A 25,826-nucleotide genomic window follows, 5' to 3' on the forward strand; every position below is an offset into this window, starting at 1 on the left:
TCTTCCCATACATGGCGGCATTCTAGCACCCGTTTCATCCCCAAGATGACCGCATCACCGTACAACCTCCCCTCACACCTCTAACCGCCGACTCAACGCCACAGCTGAAACAAGCAGCCCTTCAGTCCTGAAACGGATCTTCAGTCTCATGTCTTTGCCTCCAAAGCTCTGAAGGGCAACGGCCCGACCATCATGCAGCAATGATAGCTGCCTCATCTACAATGCAACGTTGAACGTTCGAAGTGCATACCACACACCACACGTTCACCAATCCAAGATTCCCTCTCAGCCAACCGTCTCCCCAACCCAGCGAGACGCCCAGATGTGAAAGCGAGGCGCAGTCTCCAACATTCTAGCATTCCATTCCAATGACTTGGCGTGGCGGAACGGCGGGAATGGGGGACAACCCGCGCATCAACAATGATAAGCCTAACATGGCGTCCGGGAAAGCGGGGGAATACCGGGAGGAATAGCGTCAAAAAACTCCAAGAATAACCATTCTATCAATAGACACCCTACGGTCTTGTCGGGTAGCACATGAAATTAGAAAGAACCTCTCAGCGCTTCCACGACGTTGGGAACTTGCAAGCGCTGGCGGGATGGCGGGAACCAGGGCGCTTATATAGAGAAGAGTTCTTTTTTTAAATGACGCTAACAATGCGGAATATTGCATGCATCCCACGGGACTCGGCTACTGCATGGGAAAGGAACAAAAAAAGGCATCGAAGACGGAGTACTCCGTAATTGGGGGGAGTCGATAGATCCAACGCCCCGACCGTGAAAAACCGGGTAACTTTGTCATTTTTTCCCAAGGTTCTGAGGGGATAATGTGATCCCCCTTATGCGAGGTGGGAAGGAATATTCGGAGTTTGAGCTTTCTCCTTTGACCAGGTCTTATTTTCTCTGTCGGGCATGTTCCCCCTCGAACACGTTAAACTCGTGGCGCGATGACAGGGAGTGGTCTGGCATGCAACCCAATGAGAAAGCGTAGGGCCAAAAAAAAAGGGCCAAAGTACTTTGGACAGGGATCTCCTTCGACAGGGATTCCGACTGTGTGTCTCGCCCCATGCCAGGCACGGTGATCAGAAGTCGGAAACTGACAGGTTGGCTTTCTATTGGGCACTAACGCGACCTTCGGCGCCAACCTGAAATCGCCACTGGATTCTTTCAGCTGAGGTTTGGTTTGGCGAGTTGTGTTGGTTTCAGAGTGGATGTTGATTTGTAGATCGTGTCTAGAATAATAGTGGGAATGGGGTTCATGCGTGTAGAGAGAGCTCATGAATGGGGGTACCAAGTGCCAGATTCTATTCTGGTACTCTGTCCTCCGTACTCTGTACGCGTTCAAGGATAAAGGCCCTATGGAATGAGGATGGAATGATACCCCCGCGTCTCGCGCAGATATGAGACGGTCGCGAGTTTCACAGTTCATGGCGATGGGGCTGGTGAATAATTGATCGCAGGGTTCCACCTATGGCGATCCTTTTTCGATGGCCCCCCTATGTTTGGACAATATGATTATCCAGTCAGAAGTGAAAGTAGAGGGAAGCATCCGAAGGTTCGAGTTTCATCTAGCAGAAGCATCACCGTGGAGGTGTATCGAGCATGAGGTCCGTAGTCGAGGCATCGGATGAATCTAGGGATGAGGCAATACCAGAATAGTCTATCAAGTGTATTACTCTCTGACTCCACTAACAAATCAGCGCGCCAAAAAAGGTTCATCTTAGATCCAACTATGCAGGTTCCCTCTGTGACTCCCCCTTGGCCCTATCATCCTTCTCTCCTCTCACTGGACAGGTCCTTGCAGAAGCCTATGCCCCTCTGGCGCATACCAGATACTATAACTAGACAGGTATTCCGCCCGGATTCTTCACGAGATTCATCCACATGCTCAACGTCGTCATCCTTTCCTTTTAATTTCTGTCTTCTCTATAATAATTCCCTCAGAGACCGACATCTCCTCTATTTCCCACTGCTGTGCTGACTGTCGATTCCGTTGAAGAAATCTCCGTCCCGGCAGGTCTCAATTTTCTGGAGAAGCTCAGTTAGGGCTATCGATAAAAAAGGGTTGACACGACAACCCCAACTATCCTTACCGCAACATTCCTTATACAGAATTATTCGGAACCACCTGCTGGTCAGGAATTTGTGCTCTCTATTGATCTTGTGTTGTGACTTTGCATCTATACCATACAAAGCTCTTTGTCTCTCCTTCCGACCTCTGATTTGATTGTCCCGAAGAGACAGCTAATTGGTCCTTCGACGTTACCTGCTATTGAGCAGTTCGCATATCTAACTCACATCCTCGACATTCCTTTTCCTCCTTTCTCTCACTCACATCATGGATTCCTTGTCGCTCAACCGAGCAGCTCTTGACGAGTTCGTCACCACCCGAGTGACTCGTGAGATGATCACACACCTGGCACAGCAGGCAGCTCAGGTCATTCGTTGTGAATCGCATGTGACGAATACCCTCAGCCAGAATGGACAGCCGACACCACCTTCCACTCCTCCCATGGAGCCCTCCGACCTGCCTGCACTGCCGTCAATTGAAGCCTTCATCGCCTCCCTAGTCGCTCGATCACAGGTGCAGGTGCCCACTCTCATGAGTTGTCTTGTCTACCTCGGCCGTCTTCGTTCCCGCTTGCCTCCAGTCGCAAAGGGCATGCGCTGCACCGTTCACCGCATTTTCCTCGCCTCGCTCATCCTCGCCGCTAAGAACCTCAACGACTCAAGCCCCAAGAACAAGCACTGGGCCCGATACACCGCAGTGAAGGGATTCGAGGGTTTCGGTTTCTCTCTCCCTGAGGTCAATCTGATGGAACGCCAGCTCCTGTTCCTCTTGGATTGGGACCTGCGCATTACTGAAGATGACTTGTTCACTTACCTCGAGCCCTTTCTGGCTCCCCACCGCCAGCGTCTCATAATCAAAGAGCGGGAACGTGTTGCTGAAGAGGAGCACCGTCACAAGCAGCAGCAACATCGCGAATGGTATGTCGCTCCAGTCAAGATATTCATGAACACTGCTAACTCCCTCCCAGGCGCCGTCTCCACGCATCAGCAGATCTACTCGCAAGTCGTCTCCGTCGCCAGAAGCTTGAGGCTCGCGGTGACAGCCGTCGCGCCAACGACAACTCTCTCCGCCGTCTTCCCAGCCATGTCTCCTGCCCGACCATGCACAACACATACCAAACCCCACAGTCTGCCGCAGAACTTGAGCGTTACAATCCTTACAACCGCCAACGTGCATCACCCAGCCGATCCAACCGCTCCGTCTCCCCGCCATCCGTTCGCGATGTGCCGGCTCTCTCCCACGCCGAGACATTCAGTTCCCTTTGCTCGCGCTCTTCCAGTGTTGCACCCAGCTCAAGAGGCACCCCAGCTTCTATCAGCACAATCTCTTCTCACGGTACCGACGACGTCATACTCAACGATCCGAGCCGTAGCCCCTCGTCTGTTTCTTCCCTGAACTACAGCTACGTCAACGTCGCTCACCTGGAAGGCAAGAAACCCTTTGAGCCTCGCCGCCAGCCATCCAAGAAGATCAAGGTCAGCAACCACTCGCACGGCGGCGGATTCGTGGCTCGATTCCTAGCATCTGCTACTGGTTCATACATGGGTGGTCGTCGCTCCCACTAAATCGAGCTGGCTCTCGATTCTCCCTTTTCCTTGATTATCTGACTCCTACTTAATCACCGATGTCTCGCTCATCTCTCCCACTTTCCTATCTTCCACACTATCTCATCCCCTTTCCATATGACTTTTATTTCTTTTCACTCTATTTATTTTCCCGCGTCTGAAAAAGATTTCTTTCCCGTTGATACGCATATTGTGCCAATACCCTTCGTTTTTACCGGTCTCGCCATTTGGTCATATTCTACTTGAATGTACCATGTGGTCACACCGACTTTGATCTCGACTTCGCTAGAGATGTGACTGTCCTCTCTTTTCGTTCTCTTTCCTGTTCCCCCATATCATTCGTTACTGCATCTGCACGGGCACGGCATCGGCGTTTGTATGTCTAGTCCGGTATTTTTTATCATCGCCCCCTATGTGCGGGTCTCATTTTTCACTCTTTCCACGCTATTTGAATGGTCTCAAGAATTGATATGCTTAGAATTTGCCTCGATCGATGTATTCTCCCGATGTACTTACCTCCTTGGATAATGATATCATACCTCAATTGGATCTCCGCAATTATTGTAATCTATACTCCGTAGATCCTGCAGCCATAGCAACAATCGAGCCCCTTGCGGAGCCAACTGACATCGTACCTATCACAGCGCACCCCCTTCACACCCTCCCTCCGCCTCCGACCTCATCGCCTTGATCTCTTCCCTCTCCTTAAAAAACGCCTTCATCATCCTCCCCGGCTCCGTCTCCCCCTCAGCCTCAAAACACTCCCCCAAACGCCTCCACCCCCGCCTCAATCCCCGCCCCCAGCGACAGCTCCTCCCATCTAGATATCAAAGCCTTCTGCCTCCGCACAGCAAGCAACCCATTCCCCGCCAACTGCCCCGTCAACTCCCTCACAGCCCCATCCAACTCCCCCTCCCCAACAACCCTCTCCACAAGCCCCCACCGCAGCGCCTCCTCCGCCGAAACCGTCCCCCCAAACAACAAAAGCTGTCTCGTCCGTCCCCACCCTATCAACCCGGGCAGCAGAGCCGCCTCCACAACAGACGGAATCCCAAGACACACCTGTATACATTAGCCCAACACTTAACCCACACAGCCAACATCCCACGTCTGGAAAACAGTGTAAATCAAGAAAAATGCACCAACCTCCGGCATCCCAAAAACCGCCCTCCGACTCGCAACCCGCACATCACACGCCGCCGCAATCTCCAGCCCCGCCCCCAGCGCAAACCCGTTCACGCGCGCAATCACCGGCACAGGACACCTGCGCAGCGCATCGCAGGCCGCATGCACGTGCGAGATAAACGTCCGTGCGGCGGCGGGTGATGACAGCGCGGCCATTTCGGCGAGGTCCGCGCCGCCGATGAAGGCCTTGTCGCCGGCGCCGGTGAGCGTGACGGCGAGCAGGTTGGGGGTTTTGGAGAGGTTGCGTAGGGCTTCGGGGATTTGGCGGAGGAGGGGCGTGTTCAGGGCGTTGAGCTTTTTGGGGCGGGAGATTGTTAGGTGTGCTATTTTGAGGGTTTGGTGGGTTATTAGGGTTGTTTGGAGGGACATTTTGATTTGGTTTTGGTATATAAGTTGGGATTCTAGTTTAGGGAGCGAGAGGGATATAGGGGATGGCGTTATAAGTTATATGAGTTGGGCGTGGGACCGAGATGGGCCGAGGTGTGGGGGATGGGGTTTCCCCGCAGAATTTGGATGTTGGAGATGGGCGTAGGGGAGTAGGCGTATTGAAAGTGATTGCATAGACTCGCGACGGGTGGAGGATTACAGAATTACGTGGGTAAGGGTGTTCCAAGGTTGAATGCCTTCCCGATGCTTGTACAAGACGTCTCCTACAAGCTCGATGCGATGAGCCATGCCGCCGAAATCTAGGTAGTGCTGGACTATCATTTGCAGAGAAGATTCTGGATAAAGCTTTCCATTCAGCGAAATTAGACTATACTACGGACCCCTAATTGGAATTCGACTACAATTGGCTGGACATGCCTCAAGCATAGCTTCTTCAATCGTTACCTGATCAACAATTGACCGGCTCGTTCCACTTATCATTCATCCACCATCCCTCTTCAAACCTCCTGCTCTCTTTCCAAATCCAACGCAATGATTGACACATCTGAAGAAATGGCCGACGCGCCTGAACGGAGTCTTGGGGGTTTTGTAACCGATTGAGTCAGCTATCATCACCAGGAAGTATGGTGTCGCTGAAATACAATCCGAGGTGGTTCGATACATCAAAATGCTCGTCCTTACAAGTCCGCCTCCACCTTCACATTGTCTTCATACAGGCTATTCTCCCAGGGACCACTACCCACTTTGGATCAACACGAAGCACGTTACTTCGGCTGCCTTACTGCCTCGAGGACACCCTGTCCGTAGGACTCTAGCAGCAGTCTCAACTATTCCATTTCTCAATGGCAGTTCCTTCAAATTTGCTTCGGGGACTCAAGATCATCCTACGTCTGGGGCTGATCTTATCCACGAGGTGCGGGAGGCGTTGACCCTGTTGGATTTATCGAGCGATGGACCCACGTTCATAGATCCTAAGAATGAAACTACTTGAATTGTCTTTTTCTTGCTTAAGACCTCACATATCGACGTAGATTAGAGATATTTGCGTAATACTGGAACTTGGGAACAAGTTCACCATAGAGCCACTGAGCTCAACTAGCAAGCTATACTATGACCGTTCCATGAGGGGCAAATCCCTCTAGACCGGGGCTTTATGAGCCTGGTCAGCATACCAAAGTCAGCATCTGACCCCCGGATATCCAAACTCATTTACAAAGTACGAGCTTGGAAGTGGCGAGATCACCTCAGCATCATTCTATGAGTACATAAGTCTCCCAATTAGCTATTTTCCTTCACGCCAATTCTCATCAAACAGTTGATTTCAGATTTCACCCGAGACTGCAACCCGATAACCCAGTACGAAGCAATGAGTACCACATCTATAGAGCAGCCAAAAAGCTTCGCAGCAGCGTAAGTAGACCATCTTCTTAAAACAACAGCATGTCTAAATGTATCTCTGCATGCAGTGTCCTTCCCCGCTACCACGGACCCCTCGTGAAGATACGAATCCAACCCAGTGATCGCGAATACACAATCTCGAAGAGTCTTCTTTGCGCAAAATCGCAAGTCTTTTCAACGATGTTCAATAGCAACTTCCTTGAATCTAAAACACAGACAGCAACCATTGAAGAAATGGAAGGCGTTATCTCTGTCCGCAGTCTTGAAGCTCTCTTTCAATGGCTATACCTAGGCATAATCAAGTTCGAGATTGACAGTAACCATCACGAAGAGCATATCTCCGCTGCAATCGAACTCGCAAGACTTGCAGATAAATACGATATCACAGGTCTCGGTGTTGCCACGGTTCGATATATCAAAAAACAACTTTCGGCCTCTGTTTCAGGCTACCACACTCACCTGACACCTGAGCACAATATCTCAGGTCTCCTTTTGCCTCAAGGACATACGCTACGCCGCGTTTTGGCTGCGGCTTGCATCAGCAACTTCCTTAGACCTGCAGATCACAAGTTTAAAAAGGAAACTGAGGATTATCCTACTTTTGCAGCTGATCTCCTCAAAGAGGTCAAAACAGCTCTCGATAGAAGTTCGAAGTGTGATATCCATTTAGAAGATCCTATCAGTGGACGAAGCACATATGTGCTAAAGGACCTATAATGTCCCTCGAGGATGCTGCCTGAATTCGACCTGATGACTGTATCTACAGGTAGGTAAACCACTTTTGACACCGAACTGAAGCTATTCCCACCATAAAAACTCTCATTTTCACCTCTTTCCAGGCCCTGAGGCCCTATCATTTGCAATCAGAATGGGTTTAATGCCTAGCAATAGGGGGATATAGGGATTTTTGCGGTAGGACAATCTTAAAATAGGTTTTAGATAGAGACTTATATAGTCGAGATAGCTTCAATGGCTAGGAATTGCTCAATGGAGAGACTTATATTGTACAAATAGCCTCACGGCTGTGAGATATTTCAAAATATCGTGATGTAGGGCTTTGTACTATATACAAGGCTTCACTTTACCAGCCTAGGTTTGAAGAGAGATGAGAGTAGTGAATAGATTGAAACAATCTCTAGTCAACGTTAGCTACACCGCTCCTCGAACTGAAAGAATTCATTAAAAGATCCATCCATTAAATCATCAATAACCATCATAGTCGTTCTATTGAGCTAACCGCCCCCTTGGCCCCCAAAGCAAATATCGAAAGCAAGTCAAATAACAAGAAAATAGACCAAAATCCAGGCAATGCTAGCTATTTCGTTACTCGTGATCATCTCAATGCAAAAATTCCCCTGATACACGCGCTGCAACTCTATAGAACCGGGCTTTCCCAGTACTCGCGCTTGATTCTCATGATAGCAGAGTGCTTGTGCGGGAAGCTGACCTCGCCTTCTTTATAGAAGCCTGCTTCTTGGAGGTAGTTAATCAGTCTGGAGAATGTTAGCATCGCTTTTCCTCTTCTAGATAGTACCAGCACCGATGTGTATATCACTCACTTGATATTATCGATCCGCGGCTCCAGAACCACAGATTCAGTCCGCATATCCGCTAGGAAGCAGTGGTGCACCAACGCACTCAACCAGACTGCGACGCGGTGCGCACCGCGGAACTCCTGTTCACCGACGAGCAGGTGGATACCACGGTCATAGTTGCCCACGTGGTCTACCAGTCGTCCCAAAGAATCTTCCTTCACCCAGTAGATTTCAAAATATCCGAACGGCTTGCCGTCCCAGCATCCGATCACAGGGAAGCTGTGGCGGCTGGTCAGGTTCGCTAACAGGAACTTCTCCTGTACGGACTTCGGGCCTCCTTCGGACCACATCGCTTCCACCCGTGGCACATTCATCCACCGGTGCAGCGTGTCCACGTCCGAACTGATGTTGTCCGTGAGATGCTGCTCGATGCTCGTCACTGACGAGGTGACTGGCGTCCTCGGCCGGTTCTCCCCTCCGGATTGCGGCATCATCGGCGCAAACGGTACCCGGAATGAGAGATACTGCTTCAGACTGGGGACGTATCGCACGTAGAAAACCTCGCCCTGGTGCGGCGGCTTCGGGCGCACAGGGTGTCGCACCCCATTGGTAAATGTGTACTGCGTCGGAGGCGGCGGATAGTACGTAGGGAGGTGGCTGCCCGACGTGAAGGGTCCTACGGACGTGAACGGGCCCATATTCGCCGTGTGGAAAGTAGCCTCCATGGGTGCCAGGAGGGTTGTAGCGCTGGGCAGGCCGTCGCGCGTGGGCGAGGAGCTCCGGGACCGGACGGGGGTGTCATTGGACGACCGCGCGGCGTGAGAGTAAACAGGAACAATCGCGGGTCGAGCTGCCAGAAGCTGCGTCGGCTGACGAACATTGTGGACCAGCTGCTCGAATCGCGGGTCTCCACGGGCTGGAGGCCGACTGAGGAGTCCTCGGTCGCCATTAGACCCATGCGCTCGAGCTTCTGCAGCAGGTTCCGGCCCTTGAAGATGCCCTCGCGCTTGATGTTAATGCGCCATTCGCCTTTTGGTCGTCCGTCGCGGGGTGTCATGCTTGAGGCGGCGGTCTCGACGTGCAGATCTGGCTCTGGCTCGTGGAAGTACCACCACAGAGTTGCCCAGAGCATCATGGCGATTTGGCGCGTGGGCGAAGCCACGGGTTTGAAGTCGCTCGAGGGTGGGTTGACGATGTACGAGATATAGAGGGAGTCGCGGGTCAAGGTGGGGGTGGTGAAGCGGGTGATATTATCGCCACTGTCGCGGGCATACTCCGAGTCTGGCTGGTCTTGATCTGTTGATTCGTCTGCCTTGCGAGGCTTTGCAGTGTTGATCATTATCGTCCATCCTGGAGGGAATGTGCTGTTCTGCTGTATGTTGAAATCGGCGGATTTGAAGGTCACCCCACCAAAGACGGGCGATACCTGGAAGGTGAGGCCATTGGGCAGGTAGCAGGTGGTGTTTTTCATGGCGAATATGCCTTGGTGGTTCACCTGGGCGTGACTCGAAGACTGTGGTCTGTCGAAAATCCAGCAGGTGCTTGACTTTTATCCCTTCTCCTCGAGCCCCTCACTGCGCGGGGTGCAACAAGAATCGCGCACTGATGACCACAATGCTGGTAAAAGCAGAGAAAGCCCAATAGTAATACCTGGATTGGTAATGCGAAGCTGCAGATTGCTCAGAGAAAAAAAAAGGATGGGAACTTTGCCCGAGAGTTACACCCCCGCTCATCAGCCCACATAGCCACTTGACGCTTTACTTGCTTTCTTTACAGTGAAGTCATGGCTAATTTGGATGTCTGATAAATATAACACTATATCTCTGTTGACCTTCAGCTCTAGAAAGCTATTTCATGCTATTTCAAAGAGTGAAATGGGGTTAATTTCTTATTTCCCACATTGCTGTCAAGCAGCTAAGGATATTTCAAGCTCCCGGAGATCTGTTGATCGTCGAAATTTCCTTGGAACAAGTTGATTTTGTCCGAAGCGAATCAGCTATAAGCCAATAAAAAACCAGTTAAAATAAGCAAAGGGTATCCATCGAAATTAAAAGTCCTCCACTGTGGTTCCAAGCTTCCGCTCCCGCGCTAAGCGCACCAGATCGCCGCCAGTAACGAGGTCCATCAGTCCAAGGCCAACCGATTTATAGATGACATTACCGCGCTGCGCCCACTCACGCAGGCTCTTTTCCTCATCCAAGGTCTCGGCACCCCGAGTGGCATCGCGCACCATCAGTAGCTCGCCCAACTCGACAACCTGCTTCGGCTGGATACCGGCTTGGATGATCTCGCCCGCCTCTTTCATGGCCGCATCCAGACTATCCACAACAATCACACCACTACGGTGAATATGCTTGTGCCAGTGGCGATGCGCGGGCTGTACACTGACCTCATCGCGGAGGATATCCGGGTGGATCTCGGACATGTGTGCCTTGTATGATCCAATCGCACAGATCAAACGACCTTTTTGCCGCCCTTCGCCCGAAATGAGGTATTCTGCAGGGAAAAGTGGCTCCGGAGATGGAGTGCAGCAAAAGATCGCATCGGCCTTACGCACCTGATCCTTCAAAATGCGACTGTACTCGCCGAAATCACTGCTGACGGCTGAAAACTTGACATCGCGGCGCCATTCAGTATTCTCGGGCTGGTAGATGTCGCGCAAAAGCTTGGCGGCACGTTCAAATGAACGGTTCACGATGTACACCCGACGGATGTCCTCGCCGCGAAGTACCAGCGCCAAGCGGATATGCCAATAAGCCTGGGTACCCGCTCCAAACACGAGGAGAGTGCGCACCTTCTTGCGCCTATTGAACATCATCAGCGAAGCCAATGCCGTGCGGAACGCTGTCAACTCATGGGCGTTTATCAAGGCGAAAGGCAAACTCTCGCCATCTAGCAGTGTCACACTGCCGCGGGGTGATGTGTCACGAGTTCCTGCACCCGGCCAAGCGCCAAGAGTTGTGGAAATGTTGGAGGTAACATTTTGCTGATTGACACAGCCATTGAGTAGCAAGGAACTGTCTGTGCTTGATCCTGCCCCGCTATTTGTTGTATCCTCCTTATCTTCCTGATCTTCCTGGTCATCCTTCTCTCCTTGGGAGGAGCCCACAGAAAGGTCACTCAAGTCGGAGGCTACTGAGGCTACCGAATTCCGGAAAGAACCTCGTCTGCGCGAGGCAATATGTTCCTTCTCCTGGGCATCAACCTCCTCGCGCTCTACTGCACAGCCCGCATCGGCCCCGTCCTGCAGGGAAATCATCTTGATGCCAATTGTATGGCCCGTGCTAGCGGGCATGAAAAGAGTGGTGCAGCCATTCTGACGAGTAATGGCAGTTCTCTGAGGTTGATAAGCCGCCGAGCAACCTTTATCTTGAGATCCGGTGGAATATTCTCGTAAGGCCTCAGCAAGATTGCGCTGCAGCTGCACGATCTCGTCGCGCGAGAGCGCATGCAGCAGCTCGCGGAGCTGGGATCGGGAGAGGATTGTGAGAGGCATCTAGGTGGTTCGTAGTATTGCAAACACGGAAATGAGAGATGTTGTGTGTGGGAGAGTGAGAGAGAGAGGGAAAGAGAAATAAAGAGAGGGAGTAGTGGGGGATGGGAGAAAGTCTGGGATCTGCGAAGAAGATCTGGTTAGCCAAGACAGTTCAAACCGCGCCTCTGCCAAGATAAGAGTGAAACAACCCACTTAAGGCCTATTAACACAAGTTATCACCGTGCCAAGCCTTAATGAAGAACAGAACTGGGGACTTGGACCGAAATAACTCGGGCGTCGGGAGGTGCGCAGTTGCCTTCTCCGAGGATGACGACAGCTGCGACTGCGAGGTGGGGGGAGGGGCAGGGACGATCAACGCAATCGATGCGGCAAAGACACTTATTTGATAGTTATGGAACTTTAGAGATCACAGGAGGGTTCAGAACAGAAAATCGGGTTCAAGGCCTGCGCATGGGTGAAGAAGCAAGCAGAAGGTTCGAGTTGTAGATGATAACTAGGCAGGTACCAGGCATTGCTGCTGCATTCGGATGCGGAGCCAGGCCCAATGTGGAAATCTGTATACGCCACTTTTAAGGCGGAGTGGTGCCTGAGGCCCAAATCAGATAAATGCATCTGATCACATGATCACTTATAATTATCTCGTGCATTGACATCGGACAGTGGACACTATAACAGAGCTGGGCATTCTTATGTGGAGAGCTTATTGTTGACGACAATACTCTCCTGACTAACCTCCCGAGAAATTATTCCTCTACGCCACAATAAAAGCGAGCCCGTCTCAGGTACCCCGATATCTGTTTTCATTACGTCCTGAAGTTGCCACCTAAGTATAGATTCGCCTGTTATGAGATATCCCATATACATCTCAATTTGAAATTCTTCTGCATCTCGATACGCAAGATCTTCGTAGCTCTCTCTAGTACCTACCATCTCTGAATGAACCGAATCAGCAATTCCTATCCAAGCAGTTCTATAAAAATTCGAGAATATCAATACAGAGTCGGAAAACAAAGCTAAGTCCCGTTCCTATTTTCGGAAAGGAGCTGTGAGCCAACGCCACCCACTATTTTCTGGTCCTCCAATTTTCCGATTCCAAATGAACATTCGATCGTTTTTCCAAAAATCGGCATGTGATAGATACTGCGATATTAAACTACATAGATAGGAAAGATCTTGATATACATAGCTGCGATTGATGCCAAAACAAAAAATGGCCGATCTCGGCATCATCCACCGAGTGCCAACATCGGGAGCTTCACCCGAGATGCATGACTCAATAATCCAGATCGCCATAGAGCTGACCCCTCAATCTAAAACACAATCAATCTTACATCTTCCTCAGTAACATTCAAAAATACTATCACAATGGCCTCAGGACAAACACTTGGATTTATCGGATGCGGTAAGTCCCCAAAACCGTCCATCCGAACACAGTACACAACAGCCCTAACAAAAAACAAAAGGTAACATGGGCGGAGCCGTCTTAAACGGCCTCCTCAATTTCGCGTTCTCCAAAACCACAGAAACAACCAAGAAGCCAATTACTCGCTTCATCACCTGCACAAAAACAGCAGCCTCCGCCGCGCGGCTCCAGGCATCACTCGCCCCCGAGCACCAACAACTCATCAAAGTCGTCTCGGGGCAAAATGTCCAGACAATGCAAGAAGCCGATATCGTCATTCTCGGCTGCAAACCATTTATGGCTGCAGATGTGCTTGGTGAAGAAGGCGTCCGTGATGCCCTCGCTGGCAAGCTCGTCATTAGCATGCTTGGAGGCCAATCTGCTGAAAAGCTCACTGGTCTCATTAACCCAGAGCCTACGACTTCTCAAGACCCGCATGTAATGGTAGCGGTCCCGAATATGGGTGCTCAATTTGGCCAGTCGATGACTATCATTGAAACGCCGCCGCCAACGGTCCCGCAGGCCATGGCGGAAATTACAGAGTGGATTTTTAAGCAGGTTGGCGCAGTCAAATATCTCGGTCCTGAGCAAATTGGACTGGCAACTGTTCTTGTTGGCGCGACGATGGCGACCTTGACGCTGCCTATCGAGGGCCTGCTGGATGGATGTGTTGCGGAGGGACTCAAGCGTTCTGAGGCCATGGAGTTGGTCCTCCAGGGAGTGAAGGGGTTAACAGCCGTTTTGGAGTCTGGACAACACCCAGGTGTTGTGAGGGAGAGCATTTCTTCGCCGAGGGGATGTACTATCCAGACCCTTTTGAGTCTTGAGAAGGCGGGGACGAGAGCAGATTTCGCGGAGGCAATTATCAGAGGCAATACGCATTTGAGAGAGAAGATGTAGGGAGGATAGAAAAGGTACTCCGTGTGGATATTAGATTCTTGGATAAAACTATACAGCCAGTGTATATATGTGTGAACATTCTCTTTGTAGATGCGTTGATGCGTAACCGTTTCCAATTTCGACGCCTAATTCCAATGTGAACTATTTCCGCTGCGTCATTCTTGCTTACCCCCAGATGGCATCGTCATTCTGGACCAGGTCGTCCTCGTTCAGTACTTGTAGTCCGTTTCCACGTTCCTCTCGCTTCCGCTGTCGCTTGGTCACAGTGCGCCCGGGAGTAAACGGCGTCACAGGGGTAAACGGCATGTAAGGGCTGTAAGGTGTGGCCATGCCTGTGAGAGGTCCGGCCCGGTTCTTCAGTGGCCGCTCCAAGATGGTAGTTTTGGTTGCCGGGGCACTCTGTGGTGGGTACGCCTCACGGAAAGGCAAAGAAGACGAAGGTGAAGGTGTAGCCAACGTCAGAGGTGCCGGTGCACGGGCACGCCCTGGGGCGGGCATGATCGGCCCGGTCGACTGTTGTCCTGGCACCACTGGAGGAGGACCGGGGTTGTAAATCCGCGGTGAAAGGGGTGGATTTTCTGGTATATAAGCTTGGGGTGTAGCTATTGCTGGCGAGGCTACTGGTGATGATATGGGTAGTTTGCGAATATCCAGACGCGGCGAGCGCAGCTTGCTCGGGTCTGGATTAGCGCGGGAGCCTGAGTTGAAAAGTTTGGATAAGCGGGAACTGTTGAAGCCCTTGGTAGGGGACTTCAATGGCGCCAATGAGCTGTCCGATACGTGTGAGCCACGGTCGGTGAATGGGTTTGTGAGTTGACTGTCCGGTGAGTGGGATTGGGAATGGGATTCCCGTTCCCGAACGGACAGATCAATCCCCGAGGCCTTTTGGGCGTCGTGTTCCATGACCGCAGCATAGAGCATCTCCATATCATGCTGGGCTCGTTGTCGGTCGTTTGCAACGATGGACTCGTCGATGGTCAACATGCTGCCGTTGACGGATGGCTGGGAAGGTCTGGCACTCCTGTTCAATGAGCCCCAGGACTTGAACCCACTTGACTTGGGACTAGGGAGGTTGTGTGACAATGGAGTAATTGGACTGGGATCAATGCTGACAGTCGGTCTGGCAGGCTTCAGCATCTCCATATGCAGAGTATAGTTGGAAGACTGGACTGTTCGACGCAGGCGACGACCGACGAAGATAAGTAGAGCTAGGAGGACAGCGACGAAGATCACATAGGCACCCACAATGCTTCCAATTTGAATTGCGAGCAGTGGTTTATCCACTATTCGAGGTGCAGCTGAGTTGACTTCACGTTCGATCTTCTCTTGGGCCCCACGCACTGGGCCGATATGTGCTATTAAGAGAGTCAAACAAACACGCAGAAAGAAGGCAACCAGGGTAGACATTCTGGCACCCGACTTATAAGATAGATCAGAGGGGAATTAGGATTATTTCAAAAGCAAGTGCAGTCACTGATCGACATTTCGAAACATCAGACGAATCTCACACGAGGAATTGGGGTGATACATGTTACAGAGGTGATGGGGCGGCAGGAGAGGGGGTGCATATAAGAGGTGAGCATAGAATGTGACGAAGTGAAGAGAAGTCGGTGCAACTCGAGGCAGTCAGACCTTCGCCTGTCGTTGGTCACAAATACGCGCCCTCATGCACGATCGTCACTTGGCGGCGGCCACTCACAGCGGAGAGAAGCCCTAACTTCCCGCCAATAATCCCTCCAACCAACCTATCTGAGAATAGCTCTAGAGTTACTCCGTGCAGGATTCTATGTTTAGAAAGTCCTGTATTGATTCTATTCGAATCATGGAGTGCTTTGTTCACTATGAACCCCAAAGAAAAGACCTATACTACATCTTTACAGACATTGGTGGACGGAGTATGGAGTAGGTACTCCGTACACAACTCCCACTCTGGGCGGTAGGGATTCCAGTGGCAGAACAAAGGCGGCCAGTTGCGATGATCGGCCTGGCCTTAGCGGTTGCGAGCTGTCCCTCTCAAGAAAAATTCCTATCTACATCAACTTCATCAATCCCATATATTTCCCAAATGACGCGGGAAGAAGCCCGAAGAACGGAACTAAGAATTCAAAAAGCTATCAAAGCTTACAATCACAAAAGGACCACCAATATATGTCAGTTGGCGCGAGAATTCGATGTTCCGTATAGTAGGCTCTATAGCCGCATTCACGGCCGCAAAACGCGAGAGACTAGTGATCATCCATCAAGAGTATTAAGTCTAATCCAAGAGAAGGCTCTTATACAATGGATCGAATACCTCCATTTGGCCAATATTCGGCCCCTTCCAGTACACCTAGAGGCTAATGCAAATCGCATGTTGCATCGCTCGGGTTCAGATCGTACTGTGGGCCATAATTGGGTCTACCGCTTCATCAAAAGACTACCATCCAAACTACAGTACAAGCCCCAATATGGCCGCGAATACGGCCGTCAAAAAATCAAAGAAAAATCCCGGCTTGATAGTGAGGATATTGGACGACTCACGCTTTGGTTTCGCAATTTCTCAGAGATGCTTGCTACGCAGAATATCCAACCAAATGAGATATTCAATTGGGACGAAACTGGTTACCAAATTGGCCAAGGCGAGGCCCAAAACGGCATCCTTTCTGGCTCTACAAACCCTACAATCGGCAACGAGAGTACCAGCGAGTTTATTACCGGTATTGAATGCATTTCTGCCGATGGTTGGGCGATGCTCCCGTGGTTTTTGGTGAAAGAGACTCAGCATACCTCAATCCAGATCCCGAATTTTCGCATTCAAACTACACCAACTGGCTGGGTAAACGATGAAACTGCGTTGGAGTGGCTCCGCTCATTTAATGAAGCTACAAAAACTCGCGTACGCTCTGGCCGACCGAGAGTTTTGATGATGGACAATCGTCCATCCCACATCAGCCTCGAATTTATGGAGTTTTGCAAGGCCAATTTCATTCTTCCAATCTGGTTTATTCCACATACTGCGCCAATCTGCCAGCCCCTCGATGGCCAGCCTTTCCAATACCTAACGCATTATCTGCGTACGGCCAATAATGAGGCTGTTATGTGGGATGGAACTGCCAGTCAAAAACGAGACTTTTTCCGGATTATTGGGGATATACGATCGAAGGTCTTTACGCAAAGGACTATACGATCGGCCTTTAAATCTTGCGGAATTTGGCCTCTTAATTCAGAGATTATTCTCGAGCCTTTACGGGCGCAAGTAATTCAGGATGCCGGTGTACCACCTATTAACGATACTCCCTCAATCCCCCGTGAATTCCCAAGCCCAGCAACAAACCTCCCCCTGGCCACCTCCCCCTCGGATAATTCCAGGTCGGACAACTTCCTCTTGGACAACTCCCTTTCGGAGAACTTCCTCTCGGACAACTCACCTCCGGATACAATTGAGCGAGTGAGCAGGTTAAATGCGGATCTTCTGAAAGAAATAGAGAGTATGAAGGCGCAAAATCAAGAAATGCAGCGCTGTATGCAGCGGAGTATGGATGCAAATGCCCTTTTAGCACAACGGCTGGAGCTATTCGAGTCGGCTTTGAAGGAGTTTCAGTCCGCCGCAACTACCTCAAATGCCGCTAACTGAGCCAGCTCCTCAGCTTCCAAATTCTTGGCATGTTCTGCATGGAGTCTCGCGAACTTCTTTTTATCCGCATCCAATCTCTTCACAATCCTTCGATTTGCATATGCAGGTGAGAGCGTAAGGGGTCCAGTCTCAAGAATTGATTGTCTGTTTCGAGGGATAGCGATCAAACTGAGGATATAGCTAGAAAGGCAATTCAAGTGTGGGAGACGGGTTATATAGGTACTGATGGTGAGCGCTGAGAAATAAGGTCTTAGTTCAAGATTATTTTCTATTCCTTCCATCAAGTGAGGACTTCTGTTAAGAGGGACTGGCTTGTGGACGAATATTGAATTTTTATAGATGAGTAGTATGAAGTACAGAGTACCTACATTAGGTACGGAGGAAGTACTATCGGCACACCTTTTTGACTACCGGCACACCTTTACTAATTAAATCCTATAGTGGCCATTATTATTGAAACCGCTATATTAATCGTTACTTAGGTACCTACCTATGTACATGGTACTCTGTATGTAGGCATACTAGGCGCTTATAAAATTCTCAGCACTTCAAAATTCTCATCACTTGCAAAATTCTCACCACTTGCAAAATTCTCAGCATTTATAAAATTCTTATCACTTACAAAATTCTCACCACTTGCAAAATTCTCACCACTTGTAAAATTCTCACCACTTGCAAAATTCTCAGCATTTATAAAATTCTTATCACTTGCAAAATTCTCACCACTTCAAAATTCTCACCACTTGCAAATTTCTCACCACTTACAAAATTCTCACCACTTCAAAATTCTCACCACTTACAAAATTCTCACCACTTCAAAATTCTCACCACTTCAAAATTCTCACCACTTGCAAATTTCTCACCACTTGCAAATTTCTCACCACTTGCAAAATTCTTATCACTTATAAAATTCTCCCTATTTTAATTTTCAAGGTTAGGTACCTTTAATATATTATATCTATATAGAGTATAAAAGGTATAAGATAAAGGAAAGTTTTAATATCTAGTTAAGTTAATAAGTAGGGAGAATTTTATAAGTGATAAGAATTTTGCAAGTGGTGAGAAATTTGCAAGTGGTGAGAATTTTGAAGTGCTGAGAATTTTATAAGTGGTGAGAAATTTGCAAGTGGTGAGAATCTTATAAGCGCCTGGTACGCCTAGTACGATGAATATAGCAGTTTTGATAATAATGGCCACTACCTAGTGGGTTTAATGAGCAAAGGTATGCCGGTCGTCAAAAACGTGTGCCCATAATATCTCTTTTATAGATTTCCTCAAATGTTTTTTCCTCTCTTGTTCGATCAATTTTACCTTAATCTGTCTAAGCTCAGCTGCCAGCATCTCCAGAGATCCATACCTCTCTCTTTTCGATGGATGCCCAAATATGTCCAGAACTGCCATGCCTTTACTTAAGGATACAGGATATAATGCTTGTCAGCGATCAACGGTCACATCTATTGTTCTCTCGTGAGAGTACGAAAATAAATGATAAACCTTTGATGTTTGGGTTTGCCTACAGGCATGTTTCGAACCCAGACCTTGCTAGGTTGATCAATAAGAACGCAAAAGCTAAGTTTATGACAACAAGCAGAGGATGCTCAGGCAATTTGCTGGTTGAAGTGATGAGAGATGGACTAACTGAGGTGAGATAGAGATGATTCTTGGCTTCGAAGGTTGCTATATGGATTGGGAGTTGTTCGATGCGTAATAATATAGTGGCATCGCGTGCGTCTCGTGAGTTAGCTTATGATGTATGGCTTCAAATTTTCCATGGGTCCCTTGGAAAAGATCAAAAGGGGGATAGCAGGGTTTCTAGGTGTCCACATACTTAGCTCTATGGAGGCTATTTTGACAGAGGCTATATAGAAGCTCATACTGCGTCCTTTTTCCCCTTCGTTGATTGCTGGCTTCCTACAATAGAGCAATCCTCTGGGGGAGATACAGAAGGCAAAACGGAGAGAAGTGATATGACCGTTTTTCCAGAAAATCCCCCTCTCTTCGCTTTTGGGAAGACTCTAAAATGAGGGTTGAAAGATGTATAAGGTTCTCCTTGAGGGTATCCAACGCTCCTTCCAATGAGTATGAATGACGTGCCCTCAGAAAGTCGGACAAGCCAACTTGGACATTTCACTACTTTTACCACTGCATCAAAGCATCATTTCATCCAACAACATTAATACAAACGAGAGTCTTCCTGCGCAGTCTAGGTCAGTTACTATTACTGCTAGTTATATCTATATAACAGCTCATATCAAACCAGCCAAAACACAAATGGGCAACAAGATCTCCGCAGTGCATGGTGTGAAATCAGACCACTTCTACGATCAAGGCAACGCCATCAACGAGATCTGGATCGGGGACCTCGAAGTCATCTCGCGTCTCCCTTTCGGCGATTCCGACCTCGAGCAAGCCGGTTGGCTGCCCGGTAGCTACCCCAAGATCCCCTGGCATCATTTCATTATCCCCATGCACAAACGGGACGAAACCCCCAGTATGATTGCCGATGATTTCCTCTCGAACACAAGGGTATACGCGAATGGATCCTACGGCATATGTCGGGACTGGCTACCCAAGGATGGGTACCTGGGCATGTACAGCGGCGTCTCACTAGACACTGGCTACTGCATCGGACTGGTGTTCTTGCTACTCGCCCTGGGCCTTTTCATATTCTACATATACAGAACTATCCGTGCTACTTTCACTTGGGTAATCATGCGGAGTATTTCCCCTCACCTGCCGAATCCAGTCCAAGTCAGACATAACGCTCGGCGCGCCTTTTGGATTGACCTCGCTGGAGCATTTTTGGTACTTGTACTCGGTATTCTTTGTTTCCTGCTGGGATTGCCTGCTCTCGCGGTTGCCACGAGGGGCTTGGATGCTCCGACTTTCATCCTCTGGCATGGGTTTCTTATGTGTGGTGGCATGTTCATCTGCGGCTTTGTCATTCAACCAATTTACATCTTCTGGTATGCGAGATCACATTTGGCAACCGTCACCCGGGGAGGATAAAGCTGAAGACTGACAGGTTAAGTGGGAGGAAATTTGAGGAGACTGAAAACGTGTACGAAAGAGACTGACTCATTATTGCTGTATTGTTAGTTATTCCATGGCTGTACAAGGTGGACAAATGAGCACATGGAAAGCTCTTATTTTATTATCTTTTATGTTCAGGATTTTGTAAATAGATCGCGCCACAGTTGCTTCATACCATATCCCTTCGATTGATCCTCTTCATGAACCTGTACCGTCTGTCCCATGCCTAGTGACCCAACTTTGGACGAGGAAACTGGCGGAACAATGGATGACGGGCGAGCACGCTCTGTTGCTCGGCGTTTGATTTCTTCTGCTAGCTCAGGCGCGACCGCAGCATAGCATGCGTTGAGCTCTCGATCAAGATTGATATATGGTTTGTGGGCGGACGATGGAGCTTGCAGGTTATATGAGCGTGTGAGAGTATTAATTTGTTTCACGGAAAGTTCGTGATAGGAACGCTCAATTGCGAGATAGCTTGGATCTCGCAATGGTGGAAGATGAGCTAGATCTTCCGATGGTTCCTCGTTGTCTTTGGCAATTGATTCTTTAGATGACTCTGCGCGGGAGACTATCCGACCATCATTATTGATATCTGAGACAGATGAATCTTCTTTAAACGAAGCCTCCAACTTTGCTCTGTCTGCTAGCCGAGTCTCAGCTGCAGCATATGCTTTTGCTCGCTTCATTTGCACGTCCAAGGACCCGCCCTTGCTGGCAATCAATCTTGCAGCATGTCTGCGCCAGTCAGCTTGAAGACGGCCGCGGAATCGACTCAGTTCCATGCCAAGTTGTTGTTGCTTCTCAATCCACGGAGGAACAATCTCTTGCTTTTGGATGATCTTATTCATAAAGTATTCGGTTGTATCGATAAACGCGCTGTTCGCATTATGATCCGTCTTGGTATTGACGCCTTTTCCACGACGAATCTGCTTAAATTGCCCGCGTGCAATTGCATCTTCGATTCGCTCGTTTGCGAGGGACGCGAGACCTGAAAGGGAGATTGGCATGGCATGCGCCCCGGGAGATAGTTTCTCCCTCATCTCACGGCGCATATCCTCACGCTCCTCTTCGGAAAATCCAGGAGCCTGGCTTAGCGTATAGGTAGAAGTGCGCTCTTTCGCTTGGGCCAGTCGATGTCCAGGAGACTTTGGGGGTTTCGGGGAGGGTTTGAAAGTGACAGGCTCGGGGATTTTGTAAGGCATCCGGATTGGCTTACTCGCGTCATCCAGCATGCGCAGGGTTGTGTCCTCAACGCGCTCTGTTCCTGTCCATGCAGGAGCAGCGGCATTCTCCCGTGTGCCTTGTCCAGCGGCTGCCTGCGATAAGGGAATCGGGTTAGTAGTCGCGGGACAGTAAGACATAGCGATAATCACATACCGGCATATCAACTATGGAGTGAGCGGCAGCATACTCGCTTTTAAAGGAAGCTGCAGCTAGCCGTTCTGCGAGTTGGTTCTTCAACTCCTCTGAGAAGCCTGCCTGCTCGATGTTGCGGCGCGCAGATCGTCCGCCTTCTAGCATCGCATCTTCGGTCATTTGGGCCAGACGACGACCCATCGGGCTATCCTTTTCTTCCCCTTCTGTTTCATTTTTTCCATCCTTCTTTTCTGTCTTGTTCGAAGACGAGGGCGATGTTTGATTTAGTTGACATGCTGCGGAGAACCGCCGGTATATGGGAGCTACGGGAGCTCTAAAGGTGCATATTGAAGAAACACCGCGGAGTTTCGATGGCAAACCGTATCGCCCAGTCATATTAAGTGGCCTGCTGCCAACGCAACAATTTTACAATCCCAAATCAAGATGTACAGAGCCTCTGAATAAGGTGGCAAGCTTTCGAGGTAGACGTTCTGATGGAGGCGCGATCAAGATTAGTCATCCACCTCCGCGGAGTCGAAACTTCGGATTTTGTTTGTCGAAGATCCGTCGCCGGCGCCAGTCTCCCCATCGTTAATCCAGCCACGATCGTTTCAAGGCTTTTTGCCTACTCTTTCTCCAGCCAATTTGTCGAGTTTCCATCGGAGACCTCAATAATTGCCCACCATGGCTCCCAAAGGCTCCCTTTCCACCCGGCTCAACCCGATGCGTCTCAACACCATCAACCACCTCCGTGTTCGCCGGCCGAATCAGAATGAGCAGAACCCCTGCGTGACAGTGATGTCCTCGATGCTCAGTATGTTTGCTCTTGTCCTGCCCAGGCATTGACCCAGTCACTCCTTTCGCTCGGGCTTCGCATTCCAGACGCCGAGTACCTTGAGTCTCATAGTTGAGAACGGCTTGCTGACAACATTGTGTTCCTCACAGACTGCTGGGCTTCCGCCGGCTACGGCGCTGAGGGCTGCGCTGCCCTCGAGGCTCAACTGCGCAAGTGCATGGACGCACCTGTACGTTCAAACCCACCACTACTCTCTTCCCTTATCATCGACATCTTTCTAACGAATCATCCCCATACAGAAATCCAAGGAGCAGAAGAAGAACACCGTCAACTACCACCTCATGAGAATGTACCCCAAGGTTGTTGGCCCACGCAAGAAGGACGGTGTCCTTGGTTAAAATGTTCTTTGCACAACTGGATTGTCCGCGATTATCCATCCGGACTTGGCAGCAGAAGCGAGTTGTCCACCTGGAGTTTTGGGTTTCTTTTTGATACAATATTACGCGAATACTCTGGCCTCTGTCAGCATCTGCTGGTTTGGTCTGCTTATTTTGCATCAGAGGCTATGGGAGTTGGCTTTTACTCATATGTACAGTATACAACGTGGGATGTGGAATCACCTGTCAGAACAATTGATTATACTCTTATTTCATGATTATCGTCTATGGGTATCTACTTGAGTAGGTACTTTGGATCTCTTTCTTCGCCTACAGATTCATATATCCTTTCGCCAGCCAATCGGTCAACGATTGACCGTAGTCAATCACAGTGGAGTTGGGCGAATCCCACTCATATAGAGCAAGTTATAGAGTGGCAGCCTGTGGATCTCATCCCGAAGGCTTTCTTCAAACATACTCAAACTTAAGGATCAGTTTGTCGCCTGTCGGTTTCACGGTATAAGCATCGATCGCTTCGATATTGTCATCGTCGACAATGGTGGTGCGGAAATTGGTGTACATCGCTGCTACGACCAGTTTCATTTCTGTCAAGCTGTCATCAGCATGATTCGATGGTTTCAGCAATGCAATCTTTACCTTGTAGCGCAAGATTGCTTCCCACACACATACGTCCTCCGCTTCCAAACGCCCAGAACCACCTCCTTCTCTCTTCCAGATCAGCGGGTGAGTTTTCATTCTCCAGCCAACGCTTTGGCTGCCAGGTTTCTGGCTCTGGGAATACCTCCGGGTTGCGGTGTAGAGAGTAGGCTTGTGCATTCACTCTGGTATTGGGTGGAATCTCTGCATACCCAGCCAGAGTGCAAGAGGGAGATGGCGTTACTCGAGGTTGAATGCCAGGAATCGGAGCGTGTAGTCTTAATGTCTCTGTCACGATGGCTTCTAATAGTGGCAATTTATCGATTGATTTGGCAGGTGGCAAGCCTGCTGAGTTTGGGTATGAAACAGTAGGATCAAGAGTGAGTAGCTCCTCCCGGAGACTATTCTGCACTTCAGGATGTCGGGAGAGTTCCCAGAGCAAATATGTGAGGCCAAGCGCACTTGTTTCAAAGCCTGCAGTCAGCTGATCATACATCTCGCAAGCAATATCGAGTCGTTGTTGAGCCATATCTGGTTCCGCTTGTCCATTCTTTAGAGAATGCCTGTCCAGCGATTGTTTCAGCTGCTTGTAAACAATAGGCTCGACCCCTGGGTCATTTGAGGAGATTATTTGCTCAGCCCTATCACACAGGTCCAGAGCCCAAGAATCAAGCATTTTATTCGCATCATCGCAATACTTTGGGATCACGCGAAGACCAATACGCCGCAGCCATCCATCCAAATACGGAACCTCCTGCGCGTAAAACTCGAACGGTTTTCGGCACATATAAAGATGAAGCCAGTTTTTCCGAACTGAAGCGTCCTGCAGGAGATTGGTACCATTCTTCAAACCGAACAGATAGGAGGAGACAAAATCCATTGTCAGCCCCTGGTTCAGATCATGCACGTCAACTGATTTGCAAGATCTTGCAGCTTCATCGAGGATCGGCAGCAGTCGATCTAAGATGACTGCATTTGAAACTACCCGGAGATGAGGGGATGTTTGCAAAGTCGATTTCGAGTATATGTTGGACAACATCCTTTTCCGAATCGAATGCGTTTTGCTGTCTACCATGGTAAACATGCTCACTGTTCTATTTTCAACGGTAAGCAATCTTTCTGCCTATGAGCCAATTCTCATCCATACTAACCCGAATGATGCGAAGACTCGTGGATACCAGTCATGTTTCTCGAACCCGCCAGTATAAACTGACTTGATTCCTCCGTCCACGCAGTTGATTGAAATCTCCGATGGTCCTAGTCTGACAATTGGCCCAAGTTCCTCGTGTGCCGCCTGAATTGTCCGATTATTCCGACTTGTGAATCGTCTCCATAGCATCCACATAGGAGATATGGGAGCACTCCAATGTGCATTGGGAATTTTAGATAGTGGGGAGACAAATGCTGGATAGATGACCGCTTTGTAGAAGAGGAAACCAAAGAGAAACCCCGCCACCGTGTTAGTGACCGAGAACACCATTTTGAATGCCGGGAAACTTGTCCGTTCACCGTGGTCGATTGGCTTCCACTATGGGGCTTGCAGACCTTTCGGGTGGGCTACCTGCGGACGAAGACACGGGGAAGGGGGAAGAACGAAACGTCCACTGAATCTGAAGGTAACTAATACCTTGAGGGTACCTGGGCAGATATAAGAAACCCTGGCGTGAGGACCCCTCCGAGCTTCCGGCTTGTATACAATGGAGCTCGCCGAAGCTAGTATGCCGCTAATTATTAGCCCAGCCAACATTCATCCGTGTATTACAGGTGGTGCAGGATTAACCTCCCAGCTCCATATCGTCGGGGTTCAACTCACTCTGATTCGTTTCTTTGCGTTTGCCGACGGCGAAGAGTTAAAGAGTTAGGTAATGAATTCCCCCGCTCGGAGAAGGTCCTAAGGTTTGCAGGATGCGGTGAGCCCAGGCCCAGGGAAAGAACAAGCGCATAGAGCTAAGACAGTATAGATAACTACCTAGGTACCTACACATATGGATATCCCTATGTGTGAATAGTGTCGACGTCAATCCTGTTCCCCGCGAAAGCGATAAGAGAGATAGG

The 25,826-nt window shown here is 49.6% G+C and overlaps 13 protein-coding genes across 13 annotated transcripts; 7 read left to right on the forward strand and 6 right to left on the reverse strand.

The window, feature by feature from the left end:
• Positions 1 to 2,338: 2,338 nt before the first annotated feature.
• Positions 2,339 to 3,636, forward strand: N7457_003565 (cyclin family protein; the record flags this gene model as incomplete). Its single annotated transcript, XM_057174610.1, has 2 exons — positions 2,339 to 2,988; positions 3,039 to 3,636. The coding sequence occupies 2 exons, from the start codon at positions 2,339 to 2,341 to the stop codon at positions 3,634 to 3,636; spliced, it is 1,248 nt and encodes a 415-aa protein (XP_057034761.1).
• A 753-nt stretch (positions 3,637 to 4,389) lies between these two features.
• On the reverse strand, positions 4,390 to 5,190 carry N7457_003566 (uncharacterized protein; the record flags this gene model as incomplete). Its single annotated transcript, XM_057174611.1, has 2 exons — positions 4,390 to 4,698; positions 4,783 to 5,190. The coding sequence occupies 2 exons, from the start codon at positions 5,188 to 5,190 to the stop codon at positions 4,390 to 4,392; spliced, it is 717 nt and encodes a 238-aa protein (XP_057034762.1).
• A 549-nt stretch (positions 5,191 to 5,739) lies between these two features.
• N7457_003567 (uncharacterized protein) lies at positions 5,740 to 6,199 on the forward strand (the record flags this gene model as incomplete). The annotated part of the gene is made up of 2 exons (XM_057174612.1): positions 5,740 to 5,791; positions 5,814 to 6,199. 2 exons carry the CDS (start codon positions 5,740 to 5,742, stop codon positions 6,197 to 6,199), a joined length of 438 nt encoding a protein of 145 aa, XP_057034763.1.
• A 375-nt stretch (positions 6,200 to 6,574) lies between these two features.
• N7457_003568 (BTB/POZ domain-containing protein) lies at positions 6,575 to 7,323 on the forward strand (the record flags this gene model as incomplete). Its single annotated transcript, XM_057174613.1, has 2 exons — positions 6,575 to 6,618; positions 6,675 to 7,323. The coding sequence occupies 2 exons, from the start codon at positions 6,575 to 6,577 to the stop codon at positions 7,321 to 7,323; spliced, it is 693 nt and encodes a 230-aa protein (XP_057034764.1).
• Positions 7,324 to 7,981: 658 nt separating this feature from the next.
• Positions 7,982 to 9,612, reverse strand: N7457_003569 (GNAT family N-acetyltransferase; the record flags this gene model as incomplete). The annotated part of the gene is made up of 3 exons (XM_057174614.1): positions 7,982 to 8,099; positions 8,166 to 8,817; positions 8,928 to 9,612. The coding sequence occupies 3 exons, from the start codon at positions 9,610 to 9,612 to the stop codon at positions 7,982 to 7,984; spliced, it is 1,455 nt and encodes a 484-aa protein (XP_057034765.1).
• A 576-nt stretch (positions 9,613 to 10,188) lies between these two features.
• N7457_003570 (putative proline utilization protein PrnX-like) lies at positions 10,189 to 11,637 on the reverse strand (the record flags this gene model as incomplete). The annotated part of the gene is made up of 1 exon (XM_057174615.1): positions 10,189 to 11,637. One exon carries the CDS (start codon positions 11,635 to 11,637, stop codon positions 10,189 to 10,191), a length of 1,449 nt encoding a protein of 482 aa, XP_057034766.1.
• Positions 11,638 to 13,002: 1,365 nt separating this feature from the next.
• On the forward strand, positions 13,003 to 13,939 carry N7457_003571 (pyrroline-5-carboxylate reductase; the record flags this gene model as incomplete). The annotated part of the gene is made up of 2 exons (XM_057174616.1): positions 13,003 to 13,039; positions 13,101 to 13,939. The coding sequence occupies 2 exons, from the start codon at positions 13,003 to 13,005 to the stop codon at positions 13,937 to 13,939; spliced, it is 876 nt and encodes a 291-aa protein (XP_057034767.1).
• Positions 13,940 to 14,104: 165 nt separating this feature from the next.
• Positions 14,105 to 15,346, reverse strand: N7457_003572 (uncharacterized protein; the record flags this gene model as incomplete). Its single annotated transcript, XM_057174617.1, has 1 exon — positions 14,105 to 15,346. One exon carries the CDS (start codon positions 15,344 to 15,346, stop codon positions 14,105 to 14,107), a length of 1,242 nt encoding a protein of 413 aa, XP_057034768.1.
• Positions 15,347 to 16,289: 943 nt separating this feature from the next.
• Positions 16,290 to 17,552, forward strand: N7457_003573 (uncharacterized protein; the record flags this gene model as incomplete). The annotated part of the gene is made up of 1 exon (XM_057174618.1): positions 16,290 to 17,552. One exon carries the CDS (start codon positions 16,290 to 16,292, stop codon positions 17,550 to 17,552), a length of 1,263 nt encoding a protein of 420 aa, XP_057034769.1.
• A 2,271-nt stretch (positions 17,553 to 19,823) lies between these two features.
• On the forward strand, positions 19,824 to 20,561 carry N7457_003574 (uncharacterized protein; the record flags this gene model as incomplete). The annotated part of the gene is made up of 1 exon (XM_057174619.1): positions 19,824 to 20,561. The coding sequence occupies one exon, from the start codon at positions 19,824 to 19,826 to the stop codon at positions 20,559 to 20,561; it is 738 nt and encodes a 245-aa protein (XP_057034770.1).
• Positions 20,562 to 20,719: 158 nt separating this feature from the next.
• N7457_003575 (DnaJ family domain-containing protein) lies at positions 20,720 to 22,337 on the reverse strand (the record flags this gene model as incomplete). Its single annotated transcript, XM_057174620.1, has 2 exons — positions 20,720 to 21,901; positions 21,963 to 22,337. 2 exons carry the CDS (start codon positions 22,335 to 22,337, stop codon positions 20,720 to 20,722), a joined length of 1,557 nt encoding a protein of 518 aa, XP_057034771.1.
• Positions 22,338 to 22,625: 288 nt separating this feature from the next.
• Positions 22,626 to 23,135, forward strand: N7457_003576 (mitochondrial 37S ribosomal protein mS37; the record flags this gene model as incomplete). The annotated part of the gene is made up of 3 exons (XM_057174621.1): positions 22,626 to 22,755; positions 22,887 to 22,966; positions 23,037 to 23,135. The coding sequence occupies 3 exons, from the start codon at positions 22,626 to 22,628 to the stop codon at positions 23,133 to 23,135; spliced, it is 309 nt and encodes a 102-aa protein (XP_057034772.1).
• Positions 23,136 to 23,582: 447 nt separating this feature from the next.
• On the reverse strand, positions 23,583 to 25,251 carry N7457_003577 (cytochrome P450; the record flags this gene model as incomplete). The annotated part of the gene is made up of 3 exons (XM_057174622.1): positions 23,583 to 23,719; positions 23,805 to 24,894; positions 24,919 to 25,251. The coding sequence occupies 3 exons, from the start codon at positions 25,249 to 25,251 to the stop codon at positions 23,583 to 23,585; spliced, it is 1,560 nt and encodes a 519-aa protein (XP_057034773.1).
• Between the last annotated feature and the right edge of the window lie 575 nt (positions 25,252 to 25,826).

The sequence above is a fragment of the Penicillium paradoxum genome, assembly GCF_028828445.1.
Source record: "Penicillium paradoxum strain IBT 22861 chromosome Unknown utg000003l_segment0_segment0, whole genome shotgun sequence".
NCBI lineage: Eukaryota > Fungi > Ascomycota > Eurotiomycetes > Eurotiales > Aspergillaceae > Penicillium > Penicillium paradoxum.